The 26,983-nt window shown below is 46.4% G+C and overlaps 1 protein-coding gene across 5 annotated transcripts in view; it reads left to right on the forward strand.

The window, feature by feature from the left end:
* LOC119461731 (thiol S-methyltransferase METTL7B) overlaps positions 1 to 10,130 on the forward strand; it is a 108,457-nt gene extending 98,327 nt beyond the window's left edge. For all 5 annotated transcript variants that reach the window (XM_049672060.1, XM_049672059.1, XM_049672061.1 and 2 more), the window contains exon 4: positions 9,816 to 10,130. In XM_049672060.1, the coding sequence (XP_049528017.1) occupies positions 9,816 to 10,049 (234 nt within the window). In that variant the 3' untranslated portion in view covers positions 10,050 to 10,130. The remainder of the gene's footprint in view (positions 1 to 9,815) is intronic.
* Positions 10,131 to 26,983: the final 16,853 nt, after the last annotated feature.

The following is a 26,983-nucleotide window of genomic DNA, read 5'->3' on the forward strand; positions in this document are numbered from 1 at the left end:
CGCCATACCTCTCCTCAGCGACCGAGCACGAATACGAAACCAATACTGCTTTTACCTTGCTTCCGTGCGTTCAGCTGTCGGAAATGCCACTGAGCTTTCGCTAACGCACTGTACTCCATTCATGCTGGTTTGAATCATGTGGATTGAAGACGTCTGCAGTAGTTGGCTGCAAAAATTGCGACTGGCATATTAAGGCATGTAATTAATATGTGGGGCCAAGTTCCCGGACCGCTGCGGCAGCGTCCGTACATGTTTCCGGCACTTCGAGATGTACGGCTTTCCTCGAGGGTACACAAATATGTTCATCCGCAAGCGTTGTATTGCTATCCTTCAAAGAAAGGGCTGCAACCCATCAACGTCAGCAAGAGTGAGTACCGCTCGTTAAACAATGATAATGGGAGTAGTGCTGCTTTCTGTCATAGTAAGTTTCGCGCACAGTATCTACACACATCTACCCCAACCATGCAGTACCGCAACTTACACCCACTCTTTCGCCAACGTGTCAAGAATAAGTGAATGGGCGCACTCTTGAATATTTGCTCACTATACGCACAATAACTAACGGTGCTACACCGACAGCGCACGAATGGTCGAAGCTGAATGTTTGGTGACAGTCCACAAAAGTAAGCGAGTTACTAGCGATAATTGTTGCAAGGTATTACATGGTGTAGAACAGCTACGTTTCAAGCCTTGTGTGCAACAAGAACAAATCTAACGGAACTGAGCACATCCACCAGCGACTCGGCATAAAATGATCAGATAGTGACCGCACCGAGGAACCTTACTGAGTCGAAACGTGACAATCTGCTGCTTCAAAATATTTGCCAAATAAAAAACTAAGACCCAATCACCACAATCATGATTCTATTCATGAGCGGAAAGTTTGGATCGCTTCGAATGCATATTTAGCCCCGCTTTTAGAGCCAGCACCATGTATACTGCTCGGGCCGTTTGGACATAGCTTAATCAGCTCCGAAAGCTACTTTTGCATTTTCTCTGAACCTGCGGACAAAGCTTCGTGTCTTCCATCCAGTCACCGTCTACGATATCTCCCGAAACAGAGGTTTTGAAAGCCGCACTGGTGTCATACACATCCATTGTAAACACGGAGTCAACGGAGGCAGTTGAGGCAAGCAATGGACGCGTCACCAAGTGATCAAACATGGTAGCGCCCACGGGATCGCCGCGAAAAGGGTCAATAGGGGTGTTATTTCCCTCTGTCACAAGCGATTGCGTGGCTCAGTGGTAAAGTAACCGGCTATAGCCCAGCGGTACTTGGTTTGATTCCGGCGGAGACAGGGTACTTTTTTCTCATTTCCAGCGATATCGGTTACGCGACGGGGGCGGCGGGGGCATCATCGCCACCCGAAACGGATATTGGAATGAGCCCTTACCAGCTTACGCTGTAAAACACGCCCACGCACACTGTGCATTTGTAAACGCACACACACACACACACACACATACACACACGCACACATACATACACACACACACATGCGATTCGACACATACCTACAGTTACAGACGTACACACGCAAAAAACACGTTCACACAAACTCAGGCAGGCACGCCTACACTCACAAATACGCGCACATTCGTTATGCACGCACGTAAACAAGCACACACAGAAAAACACGCACCCAAACGCGCGAAGCCACGCACACACGCATACGCATGTTGTGACGGAAACTAGCGCCACCACTAAAGACCAGATGGACTCTCGGGGGGCGCACCAATCGATAGCAGCCGGCACTTGGCGCGGGAGACGCAGGAGCACGAAGCCACGTTAGTTGCTTGTGTTGTAGTCAATCTGCGTCTTATTCTAATCCTAACAACTGGCGACGAGGAATAACCAATTTTGGAGCCTTGCGGTGAGAGACAACCAGTCGTGATGCCCATTCTTCTTTCTGGGGTTTTACGTGCCAAAACCAGTTATGATTATGATGCACGCCGTAGTGGAGGACTCCGGATTAATTTTGACCACCTTGCCAAATTGATGCCATTTACAGTGGAAGGACACGAATTGGAGGAGTACGTGGAAGTACTGCACCAACAATTCATTGCCAACAGCATCTCGGTTGACAAGCAGCATGCGGTGTTTTTGAGTTCGTGTGGAAAACCAACGTACTCCTTGCTGCGACGCTTTCTGGCACCTCGACTGCCAAGTGATGTTCCGCTCACGGAAAGTCTGCAGCTGCTTACCAATCATTACGAACCGAAGCCGTCAATGGTAGTACAGCGGTATTATTTTCATTGCCGGCCACAAAGGGATGGCGAAGCAGTGACGGACTTCGTTGCGGAACTGCGTAAGTTGGCGGACCCTTGTGCGTTCGGCGGAGAGTTAGAAAACAACCCGAGGGAACGACTCATACATGGTATTTCGGACGATGCAGTGAAACGGCGCCTGCTAGAACAGTCTGAGCTGACACTATACCACGCTGTCAAGATCATTACCAGCATGGAAGCCGCCGTTTCTGGCGCCAGAATAATGACCGGCCAGGTGGACGTGGTGGCCGTTAACCGAGTGTCGAGAACAGGCGAGGCTGTCGGTGATTGTTATCGCTACGGTGGAGGGCACCACGAGCGGTCGTGCAGGTTCAGGAATCTGCGGTGTTTTTGTTGTCAGAATAGATGCCATTAAGCAAAAAATGTGCAAGTGGACAAGAAATTGGAACTATTCTGCAAGGAACTGACCATAAAAATGGATGGCAGGGAGTCGGACTGGTCAGATCTCAACCTAGGCATGCGGTGTTGCCGTGGACCCGGTAGACACGGCATCCGACGAAGTAATCGGAGAGACGGACGTTTTCAATTTGTGGTTGCTGGACGGCGGGTCAGCGAATACCGTTGTTCCGCAGTCTGACGCTGTGAATGTTCTGGAGCCGAAGGTATTTGCGCCACGGTAGTCGTGGAAGGTCGGTCGCTACGCATGGAAGTTCATACGGGGACCGTCTACTCGGTGATTGGTGAGACGGAGTTCACGAGGCTGTTTCCGGGGATGGCGTTGGAAAATTCCGAGCTCAAGCTGAGTGGCTACGTCAGCCATCAATTAGCAGTCGTGGGGAAGGCGACAGTGCTTTTCAAGTTCAGAAGAAAGCACGCTCGACTACGGTTGTTCATCTTCAAGGGCGCCAAGCAGGCCCTATTAGGGTCAAACTGGGCGAAAGCTTTTGGTATGCCACTCGACAGTCTGCTGAACGTGCACTCGGTCGGTGACGTCAAGGACCTGGTAAGCCGATTTCCTGATGTGTATCCAGAAGGTCTCGGTAACTTTGCTTGATAAGAGTGCCAGAGGACGTGTAACCACGTTTCTTCAGGCCGAGACCAGTACCGTTTACACTGCAGGACATGGTGGCGCAGGAACTACAGTGATTGCAGCGAGAAGGTATCCTCAGGTCAGTGCGGACCGCAGAATGGCCAGCACCGTTGGTTCCAGTTTTGAAGAATGACGGGAAAATCCGATTGTGTTGAGACTTCAATGTCACGGTAAACCGGGCAGCAGATATCCGGATGTATCCAGTGGCACGGGTCGAAGAAATCTGGGCACAGCTAGCGGGAGGCGTGACGTTCTCGAAGTTGGGCTTGCGGGATGCATACCAGCAAGTGGAGTTGGATGAGGAGTCTAAGAAATGGGTGACTATCCACACACAGCAGCGACTATTTCAGTACAACCGACTTCCATACGGAGTGCAATTGGTACCTGCAATTTTCCAGCGCGAAATGGAGAGTCTGTTTCATGGTTGCTGCCAGACTCTCGTGTATTGCGATGATATACTTGTGTCTGGGTTGTCCGAAGAGGACCCCCGTAACAAACTCGAAGTGCTGCGGCGACTAAGTGGCGCAGGATTAAGTTTAAAGCTCCAAAAATGCGCATTCGCGGCAACAAGCGTGGAGTATCTGGGATATGTCATCAATAAGCATGGCCTGCACCCAGCACCTCAGAAGGTCGAGGCCATCGTGCGAGCACCGGCCCCATCCGACACACGGGAGTTGCAGAGGTACCTTGGTATACTCAATTTTCACCGAAGATTTCTAGCGAAGTTGTCAACGGTACTCCACCCATTGCACGGTTTGCTCAAGAAAGACACGTCATGGCACTGGGGCACCAAACAGGAAGCAGCATTTGCGCAAAGTAAGCAGTTACTGATATCTGCAGAGGTGTTAGCTTATTATGACCCCAAGTTGCCTATATTACTGTGTTGTGAGGCATCGCCTTATGGGGATTGGAGTGGTGCTGGTACATCGGCTGCAGTCCGCAGAGACGCCTGTGGCGTTAGCATTAAGGCGACTAACAGCAACTGAAAAAAACTACAGACAATTTAATAAAGATGCGCTGACAGTGGTAATCGGTGTGCTAAAGTTCCACCAATTTGTGTGGGGAAGGTCGTTTGAAATTTTCACCGACCACAAACCTTTACTAATACTGTTCGGCCGTGAGAGCCGCATACTCCTTCAAAGCTCACCAAGAGTGCTGCGGTAGGCTGTTACACTGAGCGGCTACAACTACAGATTATGCTACAGACCAGGAGCGAGCTCGGCAAATGCAGACGCTTTGAGTCGTTTGCCGCTTTCCAGGGCACCGCCAGATAATTCCAGGATGCAGGACGTGTTCATGTTGGAAGGCGTATACCCAGGTGCCCTCTCAGCAGCTGTGGTGGAGTCGGCAACTGATCAGGACCCAGTGTCAGCTCTCTCGCGTGGGGCGTTGTGGTCTGGAGAACACTTGCCACCAGGGCAAGACTGGCGGCCTTTTGCAAACCGAATGCAGGAATTCTCGGTGATGGAGAGCTGTGTGCTACAAGGAAGCCTGGTGTTTGTGCCGGCACCTTTTGCATGAAAGCAATCCTGGAGTTAGAGAAAGCCATTTGCATGAAAGCCATCCTGGAGAAAAAATGAAGATGGTGGCCCGTAGTCATGTGTAGTAGCCGGGCATTGATGAGGACATTGCTATTAAAGTGGGAAAGTGCGTGGTCATCCAGGTGCATCGGAAATCTCCCAGGGCAATACAGCAGGCGCCATGGTGTGCACTTTCAAAGCGAAGCTTTTTATGTCTCACTGATTCGTCCGTGAGCGCTGAAAATGCACTGCAAGAAACCAACTTACACGATGCAACTATCGGCACATCTGCGCAGAAAATAGAACAATGGCGCACGACATACTTATCGTAGAACACTACAGTTTATATTCGCAGTGGTACCTATAAGAACAATGGTAACGGCAACGCCGCGCTACCCAAACGAGCTGTATATATCTGCATTGCATTACGCGCGTCACGCAATGCATTCCCGGCGTTCTCCATTGGTAAGCCGCGGGTGCAGAGTACGGCAGAAGAGGTTGCCATATGCGAACGTAAGCGGAAGCGGGATCGTGCCCGTAAGGGCGATCCCGTGAATCGGCAACGGCAGAGCCTCTGATCGTCTACCACAGCGGTCACAAGGCAATACTGTGCAAGTGTACAGGCTCTGCAACTTAACGAAATGTGTCTACATTCAACTTCAACGTTCGAAAAATACAATTCTAAACAAGCAATCAAAGCCCATATGCGTCGCATCGCGTCGATCAGCATTTCTTGGGTTCGTTGCGTGGTCGTTGGCTTTGGACTTTGACTCAGTGTGCAAGGGAGAAAGCTTCGCATACAGCCATCTTTCTTTAAGAAAGGGGCTTTGATTTTTTAGTACTGGTGGATGCATACTCCGAATGGGTGGAAGTAGTCCGAGTGGCGTCACTGTCAGCAGAAGTGACAATTTCATGCCACCGCACCATCTTTGCTAGCCGTGGATTACTAGACGTCATAGTGAGCGACAATGGATTGCCTTCACAAGTGCAACCTACAAGTCGTTCTTACAACTTCAACCTACAAGTCATTCTTGCAACCTTCAAGGCTCGTGGTGGGGTGCGACCTAGCTTGATTACACCGTACCATCCTGCATTCAATGGGGTCGCTGAGAGGGTCGTATAATCTATAAAGGACAAGCTGAAAAAGACACAGCCTGGGGATTCGGAGTGTCGAGTTGCTAGAATCTTGTTAACATACAAAAGCACACCTGATGCCCTCACCGGTCGTTCCCCGGCTTAACTATTTATGGGTCCACGCCTGAAGACAGCGTTAGATTTGCTGACACCAGACTTGCGCAGCAAGGTTCAATTACGACGATTCCGAGCACGCCTTCCGAAAATTACGGCAGAAGGTGCGCAGCCATTCTGCAGCCAGAAGAGAACCAGGTCCCCGGGCTGGCGACACTGACTGGGCAATGAACTACAGGTCAGGACCCAGATGGGTGCCTGTAGTCGTCGGAGAAGCCACCAGCTCATCATCAACTGAGGTGCAGCTGGCAGATGGCCCACTGTGGAAACGACATGCAGACCACCTGCGTTGCCGCCTCGGAGGCACAAAGGAGTGGCCCACATTGGAAGGGACGGTGGCGACGAGCAGCAGACACAGGCGCCTACGCAGCCATTATTGGGCGAAAAACAAGCGATGAAGCCAGTGCGTTCCGCCTCTCTGGGACGTGTCGAGCAAACAAGTGTGCCACCCTGGCTGGCGGAACCGAGTGGCCTGATAAGTGCTAGTCCTCCTGGCGCTCCAGCTGTTCCCCAGGCACCGGTGCTTCGGCGGTCGATCACAGCGCACCAACCTTTTCAACGGTATTCGCCGTAGCTCAAACTTGGAGCGGAAGGGCTGTTGTGACGGAAACTAGCGCCACCACTGAAGACCAGATGGACTCCCAAGGGGGGACTGATAGACTGCAGCCGGCACTTGGCGCGGGATACGCAGGAGCAGGCTGCCATGTTGGCTGCCGGTGTCGTAGTCAATAAACGCCTTATTCTCATCTTAACAACACTCATACACACAAACACACGAAAACGCAGAAACACACGCTTGCACACACACACACACACACGCACACAGACACACACACATACTCACATACACACTGTACATTTGTAGACGTAATCATGCAAACCCATGCACGCACTCACACTGTCACGCTGTTACAGACGCACGCACGCACAAATACTCGCACATGGACATGTGCTCTCAAAGACACGCACACACACACCAACACCCACGAACTCACGCGAGCCTGCACGCACCTGAAAACACGCACTCACAAACCCGCACACACGCACGCACGGAATCGCATCCACGCACACACACGCACACCCACGCACACAACGCTAGCCGAAAACACGCTGATAAAAGGCTACCGGCAAGCAACAAAGAAATGCACGACTCTGCCAGGGAGAACCGATATGGCGCCAACGCTTTAGAAAGGCGGCGCGGACGGGGTCAAAAGGTGTCTCCAATTTGAAAGGCGGCGCTGCTATCGAGGCATCCTACGCATCATCTCCGTGGAACACTTTGACAGGCGGCTGAGATGGCAGCCGGCGTGCGCTGTAGGTGCCACCATAAAACAATGCGAAGTGCGATCAGGCGTTAGGATGCACGATGAGCCCACACTGCCTTTTGATCTCGCGTCCGCACCGGCACGGGTATGTGGCGGGCGTAGGATTTTCGCTCGCTGAAAACCCGCCATGTGGTAAGGACGCAGTTTCATCTGAGACGCATTTTCTATCGCGTATCGCATACGTATGACGCCTTGTGCCTCCGCAGTGCTTGTTCAGCTCGCAGCAGCGCTGGCCTCGCGTGCTTGCTATCGCTGCCATTGCCTAACTTATCGAGCGAAACCGTGCAGTTTTATGGACTTGTATTTATTGATGTGCCTAGATTTCCTGCTCAAAAAACATCTAGGGACTTTAGGATTTATGAGTGTGCAACGAAATGCCCCTCCTTACAATGCACGTTTCAGTTTTGTTTTGTGACAAATTTCTTTACAAGGGGGAGAAAGCAATTTTGTTTTTCATGACGTACCTTTCAATGATAATATATGCACCGTAAGCCGCCTTTATGCTCGGTATACGATGAGGTATGAGTACGTATAGCTTTTGAATAATTTACTTTTCTTTCAACACGACCTGATTCAAATTGTAAAAATTCAGACTTTTGCCGTTTTCAAACACATTGGTCACAGCACGCCTTAGTACCTTGGTAATATTTCGAGACAGCGTCTAAAACAACATACTTATTTACACTAATTGTTTAACTGTTTACCTTTGTTGAATGTGGCAAGTCAAGTCACGGGGAACTAATTGTATTCAGGGGTTTTACGTGCCAAAACCATGACTTCATTATAAGGCGCGCTGTAGTGGAGGACTCCGGAATAATTTCTGACCCCCAGGGGATTTTGGTGGGCCCCCAATGAGCGTAACATGGCCATTTTTGCATTTTTCTTTCATCAAAATGCGACCGCCCCGGCCGGGATTTGATGCGGCGACCTCGTTCTTAGCAGCGTAACACCATAGCCGCTAAGCCACCGTGGCGGTTCAAATAACGGGGTTTATTGTCCAAAACAAGCCCATGTGCTGTGCGAGAAGCCAGAGTGGATTAGGTTCGACCATCTAGGTTTGTTAAACGTGTACCAAAATTTAAAGAAACGAGCGTTTGCGCATTCCACCCGCATCGAAACTCGGCCGCCAAGGCGGGGTATCGGGCACATGACCTCCTGCTAAGAAGCAGGACAGCGTAGCCACTCAGCGGCCGCACCCGGTTGGTTCGTGGCGACATTACCACTCATATCTTCCGGAATGGACGCATTGAGTTTCTGGATTGGTTTTAACAATTTTGGAAAGTGACCTAAAAAAGAAGCGTCTAAAGATCCCCGTTATCACCCTAAATCTGCAACCTTCTCCACAATAGTGACTTCTTCAAGTATCTCGATATTTTCGAGTTCTAGTCACGAGCATTTATACGGAATGTAAATAGCGTGTACTAATCTACTGCTGTGTCGTTTGATATGCCGTCTTTCTAGGTACTGTTATAACCAACCCCTTCCCATCTGCTAGCCGCCTTTCAAGTCTCTGGCGCTCAAGTTACACAGTTAAAGTGCCAACGAATTAGTTTGCTTCCTTCCTATTTATTACATTTTTTTCTTACATACATTTCTTACAGTGTGGCGAACGCGCTGGACAGAAGTCAGCAAAGAGAGTTATATTGCAATAGTTGTAGTGCATAAGTCAAATTAGTATGCGTGAAATGTCAAACACCGCCGGCATATTCATGTGCGTTGGCGCACAACGGTTTTCTAACGATGTACTTTCAGTGAAAACTTGAGTGAGTAGTCTGCCGCGCATATTTGTTAACATTCCGCTTCCGTTGGTAACTATTCGTGTGATATGAGGCGTCCTAAATACGGTCGTTGTTGGAAATAGTTACATCAGGGCAATGTTGACACCTGGAAGCCATTCAGTAATGTAGGTGAGTCAGCTGTCACCTCGGTGAGAGGCACACATCCCTTTACAGCTAGCTTGCCATGGTCAGTTCCGTTCGCCATTCTCCAAATCAGTAAACAATACTGTCACTTTCACATTACAAAAATTGATCACCATTGGCGCCTGGAATTTCTCGAGAATCGGCATCGGCCTATAAATTTATATGCGATGAAACGAGAGTTGGCGCGTCATATCACCTATGCTTAGATTAGTAAAAACTATAGATGTATAATCAACACCACTCCGTGTTAAATAATGCCAGATACTGCACGGCAAACTAGGTTTGTTGAGGCTGTGCAGATAATTTATATGAAATATTATTTGATAAATAAAGCACTCTACGTTATTTATGAATGTGTATGTGCGTGTGATTCATTTAAAATATAGGAAAGTACCGTAACGAACTCACTGTCTCCGTAAGTAACCTTTCTTCACATTCATACACCAGACCTGCTCCATCTCATTTCTTCTCTACTCTGCAGGGTGGCCTTCTCCTCTTTAGCGAGCACGTGGGTCATCCCCAGGGCAGCCTGGCAAGATTTATCGAAGACATCTTCACCCCGTTAGCCAAGAATGTCGCCTGTGGCTGCCACTTGAATCGTGATAGCGCGGACTTGATAAGAAATTCTGGCTTTGCCAGCGTTGAAATGCAAGAGGTAGACCTGGACATTCCGTTTGTGGTAAGCCACCAAATATATGGCGTTGCCACAGCATAAACAGTCGATGCAAGCAAGCTTTGCATAAACGTTTCTGACACTGCTGTCCTAATAAACATGTCTTCATTTGCAACAAATACAGACCACTTTTCCTTACTTTCATTGCGTAAAACATGAATGATTTCATTTTTTAGACTTTTTTTAGATTACGTCACTGAAGCTGCATGCACTGTGGTATGACAGTCAGGACAGTAGTTATGCGTTATGTGTGCAAATAAACTGTGCACGCATATTCCCAGCGAAAACATTCACGCAGAAACTCCTCTGGGAGTTCTCTAAGTATGTGTAAGCGTTGTACCTTTTGCTAATCTGCACGCAGCCCGCTGTCATAAGCAATGTTGGGAAACTTCATCCGACCAGAAACGACAGCGCTGCGGCGACACGAACTGGTGCGGACGGCGGCGCAACGTGCACTGATGACGCGAGCTAAGTACTGCAGGTGGCGGCGTCCGGTGCGCTAAAGATCTTCCGATAATTATAAACCGTTATCGCTGTTTAGCGCTCCAGCCATACGCGTCTTTCTGCCAGCTCGTGTTTTTTTTTCACTCTTTCGTGTTGCGCTAGCTGTTGGGCCTCAGCGAATTCTTCCATTGTGTTGTTGACTCCTAGACTCATGAGCTTGACAGTTGCAGTGGTACTCGATATCCCTAGGGCTATTTTAACAAGTTTCCTGATCATGATATTGAGTTTGTTAAGCTCTGCCTGTTTCCATTTGAATAATCCGGCCACGTAAGTGAAGTGGCAGAAAGCAAAAAAATGTTTTAGCTTCAAAGCACTGTCTTCCCCCGAGCCTCTGTGTCTGTTGGTAATTCTCCTTAGTAACCTAATGACTTCATCTGTTTTGTTCGAGATATGCTGTATTGAACAATAATTGTCATTGTTTTCTGCTATGCGATAACCAAGAATCTTGATTTTTCCAACTAGCCTGATTGCGGATCCTTTATGAGTGTATAGGCACACTCTTGGCTCCTCTTCCGAATGTAGCCTCTTGGTTTACGACCTTTTCTGCGATGTTTAATGACCAAGAGTTCCGACTTGGCTGCCGAGCATTTCAGCCCCATGTCTTTCAGTGTGTTCTCCACAACGCATACAGTTTCCTGTAGTCTGGTCTCTGTCTGTCCTACATTACCCTTGGCACTCCAAATGGTTATGTCGTTGGCATATAGGACACCCTCGTATACCCTCGATTTTCGCTAAATTACTTGCAACCTTAGACATTTCTAAATTGAATAGTATGGGCGAGAGCACAGCTCCTTGTGGAGTGCCCCTGTTTCCCAAATTATTAACTTCTGACTTAAGTTCTCCCATGATCAGGTGCGCTGTTCTGTTTCTATGAAAGTCCTTAATCATGTTAAAAAGCCTCTTACCTAACCCCATCTCCGAGAGAACGACATGTATTGCCTTATGTTTTAAACGATCAAAAGCTTTTTCCACATACATACCTAGAAGAGCTTTCGTGTGCTTTGGGCTGGCCTGTACGAGTTAGTGTTTGATTAAGAGCGTAGCATCCTGGGTTGACAACCCGGGTCGAAAGCCGAAGAGGTTGTACGGGAGGATGTCGTTCTGCTTAACGTATTTCGTGACCCGATTTAGGATGACTTGTTCCATGGCTTTGTCTACACATGACGTAAAAGAAATAGGACGGAGGTTGTCCAGAGTTAATTGTTTGCCTGGCTTAGGTATGAGGATAATATTGGCCACCCTCCATTCCTCTGGGTATATCCCCTTCCTCCAACATTCAATAAAATGTTCAGTTAGGTAAGAAATTGATTCATCATCCAGATTTCTTAAAATTCTGTTTGTTATTCCATCACGTCCAGCTGCTGATCTACCATTAAGACTGTGAAGAGCCGCCCTGACTTCACTCTCAGTGAAATCCAGGTCAATTTCTTCACATATGCCACCCGAATATTCGACGTTATCGTCTCCTTCGTTTGGTTGCATAAGTGGGAGATATTTGGTGGCGAGTCTATCCATGATTTCTTCCGGTGTTTTATCCTGGCTCTCCTGATGAACCAACTTGGCTATAGCTGTTCTCTTGTTTGTCCTTGTTTCATTCTCGTTGAGCAAGTGCTTGAGTATAGGTTCCAGCTACCTCCATGTTTGGTTCTGCTATCCGCGGAGTTACCGATTTTCTTCTTCGTCTTTCTGGGGTATTACGTGCCAAAACCAGTTCTGATTATGAGGCACGCCGTAGTGGAGGGCTCTGGATTAATTTGGACCACCTGGGGTTCTTTAACGTGCACTACAATACAAGCACACGGGCGTTTTTCTATTTCGCCTCCAGCGAAATGCGGCCGCCGCGGCCGGGATTAGATCCCGCGATCTCGTGCTCAGCAGCACAACGCCTTAGCTGACTGAGCCAGCGCGGCGGGTGGGGTTACAGATTTCATCCCACTGTTGTTTCACGAGTGTCTTCGAGTGCTCATCAATGTCTCTGTTTATATTGCGCTATTTTTTCCCCTTAGCCTTCTGTTAAGTCTTTGCGTTTTCCATCTCTGTACTATAGCCTGTTTGGCCTCAATGAAATGCGCGAGCCTGCTGTCTATAGCCTCAATATTTTCCTCTGTCTTGATTTCCTTAGAGGCCTCTTTGACGTCCTCTCTGAGCTGGTTAATCCATATTTGAAACGACTGCTTCTTTGTACCTAAAGGCCCCCCTTTCCCTCTTTTCACCCTGACTTTCCTAAACCGGTCCCAGTCCGTGAATTTGAGGATTCTAGTTTCCTTTCTCGGTATGTCTATGGTTATGTGAATGGTATAATGATCACTACCCAGATCAATGTTCGAGTTTTCCCAATTAGGTCCTCCTAAGTTAATAGCAAAAGTGATATCTGGTGTGGATTCCCTGCATGTGGACGTGCCACAACGGGTGGGGTACGCCGGATCGGTAATAAAGCCTGACCCCCGATCCATAGCGAGATTCCATAGTTCCTCTCCCTTCTTTGTGTTCCATATATATCCCCATGTGTGATAGGGAGCATTACCGTCCCCTCCAATAATGAGCGGGGAGTTTTTGGCAATCGAAAACACTTTGTTGAAGAGTACTCTAAAGCCCTGTCTCATATCCGTAGGGCTGCTGTGAATATTTAAAAAGAAAATGCTTTGCTCTTTCCCTCTGTTCCTTTTAAGTATTATCTCAACTAGAATAAATTCGTACCTGCAATATCTAAGATGAATATCATGCTCGCCGTATGGCAACTTTTTGTCGATCAGAATCGCCAACCCCCTCCCCAGATGACCTGATTACCTCTCGCAGAGCTGCTTTCTTGTGTTGAAACCTGCGTCAATTTCATTGCCACATGTTAAATCCATGATTACTGTTCATTGTTATTGGGTGAGTCCGCCAGCCTCTTACCCGCTATTTACCTCTTTGTGTTGCCCCCTGGGAGTCTAGGAAGCAATTTAACACTATCTACCTCCGATGGCAGATACTGATCGTCGTCTTCCCCTCGCGTTTCAATCATCTCAAGTCTTTTCTCCGCCGTTAGCCTCTATTTCCACAATATGTCCTCTTTAAAGTTAGTTGTTTCTACTGTCACTCTTATTGCTTTAATTGCCTCTTTTATTTCACTGATAGCTGAGAAAACTGAGTCGTCGTCGGAGATCACAGCCCTTTTTTTAAGGGCAGGGGAACTGTCTTTTTCTGGATCACTGCTTTTGCTTATTGGTTTATCTATCTCTACTGTAACTGGGCTCGACCGGTCTTTTATACAGTTCTGTTACCTGCACGGTCAATTCCTCATTTGCTTTTCTTAAAGAAGTTACTTCTTTGAATAATTGATCTATCCTGGCATCATTGTCACCAGCCACATCCGCCAAGATGCGCCCAGCAACCCTCACCGTACCTTTCGCCTTGTCAGCCCAGATGGTCCCTGACGTTTGCCTCTCGCCAGGTGTAGAGCCCCATTCCACGAAGCGCACCTGCGCTTCCCTTGACTTGGAGCTGCTTCTCTCCCTGGATAGTGAACGGCGCCTGGATCTGGCGCGACTCCTGGAGCGTGAGAGTGCCGCATCGTCGGGGTGATGGTTGGGCGCCAGCTGTTGCGCCTCCGAAAGCGCTCTTGTTGACAACTGAGTCCTGTTGCGCTCTCTTCGACGGAGTCGTACGACGTAAGGGATTTGGAATCTTAGCTGGCAAAGTTTGTCACCAGTAGGGTGACTCTGGCAGTTGAGGCATCCTCGAAGCTTTGATAACCCGATGCTTAACCATTCCACCGGCGGCGGTTCCTCTGATGCCATGCTCTCCCTCTGGCTAGTGTGCGTGCAAGAATTTATTTATGCGGTGGAGTTACGGCCTTTGCAGTAAATTACTTGTTCGTGTGCTATTATGTGCTACACAGCCGTCATGCACAATAATTGCAAGTGTCCTACGAGATTTACCCAGAATGCCAAGTTAAAATTTGGTGCACATGGGAACACAACTTAAGTGTGATCTTCTGCTATTGTTTGAAGCTTGTGGATTAAGTGTGGTTCTTGCCGAAAAATAGTGAATACCCTTTCCATGTTTTGAGGTGTCATACGAAGCTCAACAAAAGATTGACCACTCTCCTTGTAAACTTGTTAGCCACGCTGACTTCTCATTTGGTATAAACAGGAAACAATTTATTTTTGATGAACACGGCCAACTTGTAGTGTGTGTGGTAATTACCCACTACACACTAAAACACTCATTACACCACTCGAAAGGGCGGTACGAGAGTTTTACCCAGAGAGAACCAAATGTCTGAGCGAATACACGTACTATCAGCGTCAAATGAAACTTTGGCGCGTGGCCCCAGCATAAGTGAAGGTATAGTGCGCGCCGTTCAGTCATCACCATTTGACAGGCGCGCCCATCCGGTTCAGCCGCACCGCGCTCGTTTGTTCGAAAGTCAAGAGGCCAAATGCGCTCGGCACGCCCACGCCGGGCGCCACGCGGCTGCCAGCGATACCGAGGTGCGCAAGTTTGCCGATCGAAAGAATGAATGTGGCGCAGAAGCGGCAAACCACATGCTCGAATCTAACGCTGACGGTGCAATTTTTATGCTACGCGCTCCGCCGTTCGCGTTTCATTTGACGCCGATAGCACTTATGCTTTCGGCGAACTTTGCGAAAACACTCGCCGTAAACTACAGTATTTTGGCTTCTGTTTTCTTTCATTTTTGTTTTTTTTTTCCTTTAAAATATAGGAACCAAAACAGAAGTGAAAATATCTCACTTTAGGGGCGGGATTGAGCAGTGCGGCCAAACCGGATGTGCGCGCCTGTCAATGGCGATGACGGGACGGCACGCACTATACCTTCACTTATGCTTGCGCTACGCGCTCCGCTGTTCAAGTTTCATTTGAGGCTGATAGTACTTGATGAATCTCGATCGACAATACACAAAGAGCAACTAAATTCGATGGTAAACGGTGCCAACGCGGCTGACTACTGGCTTTTTTAACGAAACGTGCAGTGGCTGTTTGCGTTGAACTTGTCAGAAATAACGTACGTAAAGCGCATAAAAACTGATTTTAGAAACGATGACATCTGCAAAAAATCATGCTGTGGAAATCTGAACAGTTTTCAGTTAGCGGTGATATTACAAGTACAAAAAAAATGTCACAGTTTCACCCTAAGGGCGAAGCAATGAATGCGATAGCAACACAGCAATGTCATACGAAGTAAGGTGAGCGGCTTTGGTAGCAATATGAATTGTAGTAAACATGAGCTAATTAAGTAAGCAGGTGTGCTACGGCGTAAGTAGACCGACATGAAGAGAGACTCGATGACCACGAGAAAGCGCGTGTGAAACGGTGGTGTTGATGAGAAGCGCTTCCCGTGGGCAGCGCGTGCGAAGGGACACACCTGTAGTGCTGCACTGCCGATCCGGGCAGCATTGCATGTGTAGCGTGCGTTGGAAAATGGGGCCCGACTATTACTAACTGAATGAACAAGCGTGGTGTGAGCGCGCACAAACAAACAAGAATAGATCACACTGAATGACTGCAGACAACGACTGTCAAAACGCTGGCAGCGAGCGCATACGCCGCCACGGCGAAGGTACGTGCGGTCTATCGCTTCAACGGAAACTGAGCGGCGAATGCACGGCACATAAAGGTCAGAGCCGTGTGGAGATAAGAGACGGTGCGGGCGAACGAACGACGAGCGCGGTTGTTGGCAGAGTAGAAGTGCCTTTATAGCCCCTTCACAGTTCTAATGTTTAATGTTACTAATACCACTAACTCGAGTTTTTGTTTAGCTATTTCATTTTGTAATGTAATTGTATACACCTTTATCCTTTTCTTCTTTTGGTTCTGTAACCCCTTCGTTATGATGTTTGTCAATAACATTAATAAAAAACTCTGTTGTTATACTTGTTCCTGGGACAACTTTGGGCCCCAGGTGTGACAAGGGCAATTAAAGGGCGCGTTACAGGTCCCGGACCCCACTACCCAGAGTGCAAAGGGGTATTTGCCATTGCGCTTCTACTTCTTCTGTACCATCACCGGGATCGGCCCAAATTGTTGCACACGCACACGAAAAATGCACGGAAGCCTAGCCATAAACATCTGCGCTGTAAAAAAGTATTTTGCGACGGGCAAATGAACCCCAGGCAGCAATGAGGCAGGCAGACTCGTTACCTCGTCGCCACCACTGAAGCGTGGTAAGTATTTGTTCTAGTTAAATTAACGACTGCCTGAATGTCTACCGCAATATTTTTGTTAATTTCGGTGTTTCGGTGGCCAATTCTTGTGTACTTTATGCACATTCTCCTCTAGTCCTCATTCTATAGCATATTTAACCCCTAGAGCCGCTTCTAAACGCCTCCTTCATTACAAAAGCGAGCCTGCCACCGAGCTTGCAAAGATTTCTGTCGACATGCGCTACGGCGCGTACTTAGTCCTCTTTTATGTGTTTCTGCAGGTTTTCTAGCACATGTGATGGCAACAAAGTATGCGTGTACGATAAACAGCTTTTTACGTATTTTAACCACTGTATTCTGAAGTTAGTGCGAAGCTTCCCGGAAAGCGGTTGCGGAACAGCGTTCACCTAACGGATGCGCCATTACGCCGCATCTTTAAGGCTACAAACTGGATTGTTCGCACGTACGCCCAACGTAGCTTCGAACAATTAGTTTTTTTTGTTTTATTTTAACCCATCTAGTATGAGGAACAGCTATCATTCCAACCATAACCAAGTTAAAAATTACATTTAAATATTTACGAATATTTTCTCATTCCAGCTACAGAGACAGAGTGGCTCCAACAATTCAATATCATAGCACATTCTAGAGTTTATGAACTCTATCACATTAAGCTTTTTGATATTTATAAAACAATAGCTTCGGGAAGTTCTAAGACAATGCAGAAACTGACGAATCTTAGTTTGAATGTAGCCATGTATAACAGCTGCAACACCGAAATTTGGCATGTTTCGATGTGTAGCCCATCTTAAGGTCACCAAAACCCGCCCGACTCTTCACAACGCTTCTCTAACGACTTCACTAAACAGGTTAAATTTATTTTTAAAGTCCTTGCTGAACATTAAGAGGGTTGATGATTTTACGCTGATCGCTCGGTAAGTCGCTTTTGTTTTAATGCATTATATCCGCTTAGACTCGATGCGATAGTGTTTTTTACCTATGTGTTCTTTCTTTTTTTTTTTCGTTTGTGCCACTGTTTCCCGCCAACAAGTAGTAAATTATTTTTGCTATGTTCATCGATGTTATTTATTGGTTTACACGCCTAACTATTCATCCTATGCATTCATTTTTAAAAAGTCTGCTTGTTATGAAGAGTGCTAAGGGGAAATGAGTGTTTTGCATTGTTTGCATTGGTAACAGGCCCTTTCCTTAGCAAGAGTAGCTGAGAGGTTCGTCAAACTCGTCTGTAGCTCTGACTTTGCCTGATTTTACACTTTTAAGCTCGTGGTCAATATCCAATATCGGTTTAAACCTATAATCGAAGACCCCAATGTGTTACTTTTATTTCCCTGCAAGTGTTCATACAGAGGGGATACTAAGCCGTAGGTCACAAACATATCAGTTGAAGGTTTCTTACCTGCGGGAACAAAAACCTTCGCATATTAAGGAGAATCTACTGTGCAGATTAAGTTTAAAGTAGTTCTGTGTGGAGGGAAGGGTCAGAGATAAGCATGTAACTATTATTTCGCCATATACCTTCATCGCTTTTAAAAGTATACCAGAGTCTACTGATTGCATTACAGGCATGAATGTTCATTTATACCCCTGTCACACTGGGCGATTTAATGTCATTCGAATAGAATGACATTACCATATAATGACATTATTCGGCTCCTACACAGCGATATTTAATGCCATTAGAATCGAATGACTTCCGCTATTTAATGAGTTGAAGACACTCATTCGCCTTCGCACGCGAACCGAATGTATAAACTCCACCCCAGAGACACTGTAAATGAGACACTGAGTATTTGTAACTTGAGAAGCGTTCATATGAAAATGTAAATAAGTTTGTGTGTTTTAACGTATGTATTATTTTAACCAGAGAACAACTGTACGGCAGGCTGTCACAAGATGTGTTTACTCTCTCAGTGGCGTCTCACCGCCGTCGCTTTACTAGTCGGCCATTTGTAAACAACCGGACGCCTGTGTGCACGTGTGCCCGTAATGGAAGCAAGCAGCAGCACCCGCACTATGGGCGCAGGTGGAGACATTTACTCTGATTAGGTTATGGGAGGATAACCTACAAGACCTGAGAAAAGCAAAGCGCATGGCCAGAGTGTATGCCGCTGTTGTGGATGATCTGCGTGAGCTCGGCATAGAGAAGACACTGAAGGCGACGAAGACGAAAATCGAAAACCTGGGGAACAAATACAGGCAAGTATGGCTTTTGTTTTTCATTTTTGGTGCTGTGCAAATTCGTGAAGTGAAAGAAATAAAGGGACTGTATTGTGCGCATTACTGTTGCAAGCTGTTTTCTAGCATGGACGCGTGTGAGATCGGGTTTTGAAAGCGAACAAACGCGGGACGCTGTCTGGGTTTGTTGTGTGCGCTCACGTCGCAAATTGTGCAACGGGCACCTATGTCACTTCGCGTTGTAGGAGTTATGGACAGACGCGACACGCTTTTTAACACGAAAGTGTTTTATGCCGGGGTCCACCAAGACTTCACTGACGTATTTCCGTCACGGAAATACGTCAGCTTACAATGTACACGAACATAATACAAAGAAAGAAACCAGAAGAAAAAGTTCCACAAACATGCAAAATTTGGAAATCGAACCCACGACCTCTCGGTCCGCGACGATAGATCGCCGAGCGTTTAACCCATTGCGCCACAAACGCATTTGCAGAGAGCTACACAGACGCGCCTTATATATCTAACACTCCTCCGTGTACCCGCGCTCTTGCTCGGGGCGGTGCCGCCGCCTACGAGCAGAAAAGAGAAGTACTGCATTATGACACTAACGCGCACCGACAGTGAACGCTTCGGTGGTCTCAGCACTACGACGCCTCGATGCCAGCATTCGAAGGGACGCTGGCATCAAGAAGCACTACCAACGCCACCTAGGTGGCGTTCACCGTACTCAGCACAGCGGAGCGTGGCCTCCGCAATTAGCTCTGAAAATGTTTCTGAAGTTGATCGCGGAGGCTGCAATTACGACGCGCTGTACGCGCTGATTTGACTCGGTGACGATTCAGTTACGTGCTTTGTCTTGCGCGTTGTATTAGTGTGTCAGTTACGTGCTTCGTCTTTCGCGTTGTGCTAGCGTGTGCAGCGTAGTGCAGCTTCCATATGCACGACGGTTGCTCATGGTCATCGACGTTGGTAGTCGTGATGGAGGAGACGTGCCACCAGGCGTCAGCGTGGGTGCATCAACGCCTAAGGGCGCTTTAGCCACAAAACACCAATAGACATTATATATCAATGTGCAATAAACATTACACTACTTCTGTGAAGACACGTTTCACTTTCGTGTTCTATACCGATTCCTATATAAGAGGGATCAACCACATTTTTTTGTTTTGTTTTTTTGTTTACTGCCACGCCGTCCATACCATCAGCGAACGCATTCTGCGTGTTGTTTTATTGTGCTGATTCAAGAGGCTGCTGGGAGGAAACACCGCCCAGTCACACGGGGTCATATCGAGATGCAATGTGCCTCTCTGACTCTGGCATTATTGTTACTGCGTTGAATGCATTAAAAAAGCTAGAATAAAGGTTGTCACGGATCGAGTACATCCGCGGGGGTCAGCGAGAATCCAATTGAAAATATTCAGAGGTTTTTCTTCTTTGACTTTTTGACTTGAGTCAGCGGCAAAACCGGCCGGTGTCACTGAAACGTTATTTCGTTTCTTGGCAGATTTCACAGGGTGGACGCGGCAGCATCCCCCGAATCTTATCATCCCTGTCGTCGGTCGCTGGCATCACAGACGCTCTGTGGCTCATGCGGTCTCCGCATCCACGGCCCCACCCGTGAACAGCTTCGCAGCATCCCCTGGTACAAGACAGCTCAACCCGGTCCGCCTAGTGTCTGCTGCAGCATACACAAAGCCTGTCTCCCCGGTGCTTCCCTGCAGTCAGCGGCAAAACCGGCCGGTGTCACTGAAACGTTAGTTCATTTCTTGGCGGGTGGGTTTCTTAAAGGGCCTTAAGTACGTACACATTTAGCTGTTTTGCCGCTGACTGTACTGCAATGTCTTCTGTGTGTTCGATATGCGACAAGCTGGTAGAGGGCAAATTCCTTGTATGTTCCGGTTGCAAAGGAAGTTTCCATTTAGGGAAACACTGTTCCGCGATTACAGACAGTGTTTACACCAAAATGACCATTGTTGAACGTGAAACATGGACGTGTCAAACTTGTAGGTCTGGTACCAGTTCCAGTCATAGCGATGGCTCACTTGGTCCCCACTTTTCGACTATTAATACTAAACTGGACCAACTAACCAGCACTGTATAGACGCTCATGGTGAGGGTTGAAGAACTGCTCTCTTTCAAGGCAACTTGTGAAAAGATGGCTGATACGGTGACCGACATTCAAGCCTCTATCGATTTCCTTTCCGAAAAATATGATTCTATGCTCTCTAGTGTTACTACTCATAAAACCGAAGTGGCTCAGCTACGGGCTCAAGTGGAGTGACTTTCCGGTACAGTCGCCCGTCAGGCTGAAATTGTAGACCAAATGACAGTGCAAATAAATGAACTTGAGCAATATGGCAGGCGTTGCAATTTTGAAATCCATGGCCTCCATTTTAAACCTGGCGAAGACTTGAAGTCCTTCATGTGCGACTCAACTGGACAACTGGGCCTAAGGAACTTCCAGGAAGATGACATTTGCAGGATACACCGTTTACCGTTCCAGAATAAATCTAGCACTAGCCCGCCTATTCTTGTGCAAGTACAGAACTCGTCTGGGAAAGAGAAATGGTTTCGCGCTTGGAAAGGTCTCCCGGATCTTGCTCAGTCGGAGAAGTTTCCTCGTCGGTTCATTAACGAAAACCTGATGCGAATGAACTGAGAGCTCTTCGGGTTGGCCCGCTCCAAAGGAAATTAAAATGAACGAGAAACGGAAAGGTTCTGGCGAGAAAGTCTGTGGGAGCACCTTTCATTCGAGTTGAAAAATTCTCGGATTTGAATAAGATTGCCTAGACATTTCTGACATTGAAAGCATCAAATGCTCTGACTTTGCGGATGTAAATAGGTTTTTTCCTGTTACCTTTACCAGCATTTTAAAGTGGCACACATGAATATTCGCAGCCTTCGGAAACATTGGAATCAGTTTTGTGCCATCACTTCATCATCTCGCCTCACGTTCGATGCTTTTGTACTTACTGAAACTAATATTTCTTCCGATAGCATTCCACAGTATTCATTGCCAGGTTACCAAACCCTTTCGTACACGCGTCCAACCAGAAAAGGAGGAGGCATAGCAGTTTTGTTAAGTAACAGATGGGCAGCTTCACAGTTAACTTTTTCCTTTTCCCAAGCTGGAGTGATTTCGCTGCGCCTGAGCACAGCTGTTTTTTCGGTGACTCTGTTAGCGGTTTATTGACCTCCCAGTTTTATTGCGCGGCTTTTCTTATCCGAACTCGATTCCACAATGTCAACCTTATCGCTTGAAGAGCACGTTTGTAGCATAGGTGATATCAACATTGACCTTTTGCGTCCCACTGTAGGCTTCGTCGCAGATTACTTAGATAGCCTTTCCAAATGGGGCTTGGAATGTGCCATTTATCAAGCGACTCGTGAAGAATTTTTGGCCGGTAAGCTCACCGTATCCTGCATTGATCACGTTACCGTTCGCGCTCAGAATCTAGCCGTAAAATCCGATATAGTAGAAACTAAACTTGCTGACCATTACTTCGTTTGCGGCTCAATAAGTTATCCAGATATTGTGACAGCACCCACAGATTCTAAAAAAACTAATTTCAGTGCTTGATCCAACAAAATTTGATAAGCTGGTGACTCAATATGACACGACATCTTTTTTAGCAATAGTGTCTCTTGCTGACCTATATGACAATCTGGTAGAAGTGTTCCAGAACTTAAAAGAAAGTGCTACCCGAACAATACATGTCAAACAGCGTAACGCAGATAACAAGTGGATGTCGTCTGACATACTCGCTGCAATAAAAGAAAAAGGCTTAATTTGGGCCCAATGCAAGCGTGCCCCGAATTGTGCAGACCTACGGGTCAAATTTAAGCAGTTGAGAAATAAAATTAATGCCATAATCCGCTCCGCAAAGCGAATACATTTCCGAGATAAATTTAAAGCTGCTAGTTACAGTAGTAAGAAAACATGGTCGTTAATTAACAGCTTTAGATGCGCAAATACGCGAGCTAATATAATGAATTACTTTCCTCCCAGTTTATCCAGCGGCCGACAGAATATTGCTGATGAGTTTAACAACCACTTCTCTCGTGTAATTAGAAACACAAACTTTTATGTAGGTTTGTGCTCTTTGCGTCACAGCATTAGCGAATCGGCATATCTGCCTTCAATTTCTCAGGAAGAGCTCAGATCGATTATTTTGAGTTTAAAATGTAATAAATCTCCTGGAATTGAAGGTATTTCTATTAATGATTTGCGCAGAACATATGAAACATACAAGAGGTTTTGCTAGCACTACTCAATCGCATAATATCAAGTGGTGACGTTCTTGTAAAACTGAAAACGGCCATAGTTATACCTGTTCATAAAAGCAGTAGCGCATAATAAAATTGAAAATTATCGCCCGATTTCAATTCTGCCTGCTATTGCTCAAATACAAGAAAAACATTTATTGTTAAAGATGACAAGCTTTCTGGACACACACAGCATTTTATCGCCTAATCACTATGGTTTCCGGCCCGGCAAAGGCAGTCAAACCCTTCTGGAAGATTTCTCTGATCAGTTGAATGTAGCTTTCGATAATAATAAAGTTGCTTGTGCGCTCCTTCTTGATTGTAGCAAGGCTTTTGATAGTGTTCACCATTGTCTGTTGTTAATTAAGCTTTTTTTGTTAGGATTTCGGGGTGCTTTCTGGTCGTTGTTAGCTAATTTCCTTCGGGATAGGCGTCAGGTCGTCTCAGTTGGGCAAGTTGATAGCGCATTCTCCAATATTAATGCTGGAGTTCCGCAGGGATCTATACTCAGTCCATTATTATTTAATAGTTTTTGTAAATGACCTCTGTAGCATGATACCCGTTTCTCTTTATCAATACGCTGATGACACGATGATTGCAAGTTCTGCCAACAGCTACTATGAAGCAATTGCTTCTTTACAGTCTGCTGCCACAAAAGCTGTGGACTGGTTTAGAAATAACCTAATTATTATCAATATATCCAAGACGCAATTAGTCTGCTTCCATAATCCTTTGAGGAAGGTAACACTCGATTATCCTCTTGTTTTGCATTGTTCAGATTGTTCATCTTGTTCTCGTAGACCATTACAGTATTCATCTGTTGTAAAGTATCTTGGTTTATATCTTGATAGCGACCTTTCTTGGAACAGCCATCTTGCTTATGTTTGCAAAAAAACTTCGCGCCGTATCATGTCTGCTGTACAATATAAGATATTACATGCCCTTATCGGTAAGGAAGACAATAACACACAGTTTAGGCTACAGTCTGCTACGGTATGGAATAACAATTTACGGGCACTGTGCTGTTCACTGGCACAACAGAATAAATGCTATACTGCACTCCCTCTTAAAAAATATATCTTATGATCCGAGCCTGAATGCTGACGCAGACCATTTCAAAATACTTTCGATGTCGAATTTCAATGATCTTTTAACGCAAACGGTTGTTTTAAAACACTTCTGGTCCAGTGAATTCCTAGTTCCGTACGCTTCTTCGCGTTGCTTAAGGCCCAGGGACCCCTTTTGGAGCCCACGCTGTTCCACAAGGTACGGCACTAGAGCTCGCGCCCATTACGTTCCAACCTACTTCAATAAATTACCCCCCAGCACCTTCTGTGCAAAAACAAAATAAAAGTTAAAGAGACTGCTGAGGCATATCTGTTTGTAAAGGCGTATTTGTTGCTTTTGCTTACCGTTACTGCTTGTGCTCATGCATGTGATTGTGCAATTTCTTAGCACCATGACGATCAGATTGGTGTATGGTTACATATTATCTTATGGTTATTTTGTTCACACGCATTGCTGTGTTTCTGTGTTTAATTATGCTCAACGGAAATTCTTTTCATAGACTCTGTATAACTTTGAATAATTTTTCTTCTATGCTATACTCGAGTTCACTGCTTATCTATTAGTGTACCGTGTATGGTTTTGCTGCCTACCAGGCTCTGCCGCTGAAGCCTTCGAAGACTTTGGCAGGGCTGTATGAATGTATAGATTTTATTATTGGCAATAAAAGTGTTATTAGTATTCTTATTAAGGCGGAAATGTAATGCTGTTGTCCCTGTATTGCGCTATTAATTTTTTATTTGGCGTTCTTCGCGATTAGTTTTGTGAATCTGTGGTACAAAGATGCGAGCCTGTTAATTGACAATGTAGTGTGAACATATATGACATTTATCCCTGTTATTGCAGAGACGTTAATAAAGGGACTGGTTGTGGAAAAATAACATAGTCTTTTATTGGGAGATCAATAAATTCCTGCAAGCGCTGCCGATGAACGGCACAAGCTTGCTGCAGTGACAGCGGCACCGTACAGCAGCTAAGTGCACTGGTGATTGTAACTATCCCCCCAAGCCATGTTTGCAGCGGTGAAAGCTTGAAGTATGTGCATTTAGAAAATAAAAATTTTCCGCTCGAAAAAATTAACAATAATTTCTGGGTGGAGCTACTACTACCGTCATATGTGTAACCATTGTACGGACATGCAACAAAGTGTAGCATCTGTAACAATAACAGTATTCTGATTATCAACTTTAGTGAAGTATGTTGCAGTTCAGTGCAATGTTTTCCTTGAGCTGGTTCGTGTATTAATGAATATTTTCTCAGGAACATAAACGCAAGAATGACAGTGTCATTTCCAATGTATTTATTTTTGTGTTTCAGATCATATGGTGTATGGAAACTGGCAGTGCAGTTGATGAGGAGGAGGACGATGACTCCTTCATTGATGGTTGTGTGAACGTGGCTTGCACCACAGGATTGCAGTCCTCGGAAAGCTGCAATCGCACCAAAGAAAGGCCATTGCCGTCTCCGCTGCAGTCCCCAGACACATGCGAGGCTCACAGTATGACAGCAGCAACAGCTTAAAAGCGGCAAAGCAGCAAAAAACAGACGCAGCAAGCGGTAATATCGCAGCTTGCAGAGGAGCAGTGGCAGCAGCGCTACTCGTGGGAGCGTTCGAAAGAGAGGGAGATGCAGCTGCACAAACGCCGGATTGAACTGTATGAGGCTGCAGGGGAACGTCAAGAAAGACTAATCGCAGTTCTTGCAAAACTCGCAGGAACATAATCACCCATACATGGTTATTTACATGGTAAATAAAGAATGTTTATTATCTTTCTGTATTTACTTCCAAGTGATTTTCTTTTCACAAACCATAATGTTTTTTCCGCAATAGCGTGTACTCCTGAAGGCACGCTAAAAAAATGTCCTTCGTATACATTAATGCCTTGAGAGTCCTGCATTCTGATCCAATTTTCAGAAGTACTGCGCAAGAGCTCTAACTACATCACCTGCGCCACTGGATGGCAGTGGTAGTGTGGGATGGTTGCTCATACAGAGCGTCAAAGGCAGACGCTTCTTGTTCCCACTGTTATTCCACAGTGTCTGTCCCTAAGACCTTCACATACTTTGTGTAAAATGCATGATGCCCTTATAGCGAGCTTTGTCAGGGTGCATTCCATCCTTTTCATGACAAACCTAAAGCGTGCTTCTAGCCTCCCAAATGCATTTTCGACGATGCGTCTTGTCCTCCACAAGTTATAATTGAAGGAAGCTTCCCGAGTGCTTGGCAAGGCATCCGGGAATGGCTCAACAGGTTTGTTGAAAGCGGAAAAGCTTGGTCGCAAAGGATGATTGGCTGTACTTCTACTCCCTCAATTACAGCAACAGGCAATCCAAAGTGTCCATCTTCAACCAATGTGGACAGCCTAGATCTCGCGTACACGTTGGCGTCGTGGCACCTGCTTGGAGCTCCAATGTTAATGTACCGGAAACGGTACATATGGTCAACCAGCGCCAGCAGTATGATGCTTTACCTGCACAGGAGGAAGAATGTTACAACCAATTATGTGCTGCACTTTCACTTTCCTGCATAGTAACCTTACAACGAAGTGATACAAGCACCTGCATGTGTTCAGAGCGACGAAGAGTTCAAAGCTAGTTAGTAAACAGCAGTAGTTACATGTTATCGTAACAAAATGCACTTTACATATGTGAAGTATTCTCTGAAAAGTCCGAATGCGAAACGTGAATAGTAAACAAAAATAGCACGCTAGCAAATGTTTCACTTGCATAGTTACCTAAAACGTCTTTATTTCCCGCGTAGGTTTTTTTAGAAGCATCCGCAACTGTCTCACTAAA

The sequence above is a fragment of the Dermacentor silvarum genome, chromosome 8, assembly GCF_013339745.2.
Source record: "Dermacentor silvarum isolate Dsil-2018 chromosome 8, BIME_Dsil_1.4, whole genome shotgun sequence".
Classification (NCBI taxonomy): Eukaryota; Metazoa; Arthropoda; class Arachnida; order Ixodida; family Ixodidae; genus Dermacentor; species Dermacentor silvarum.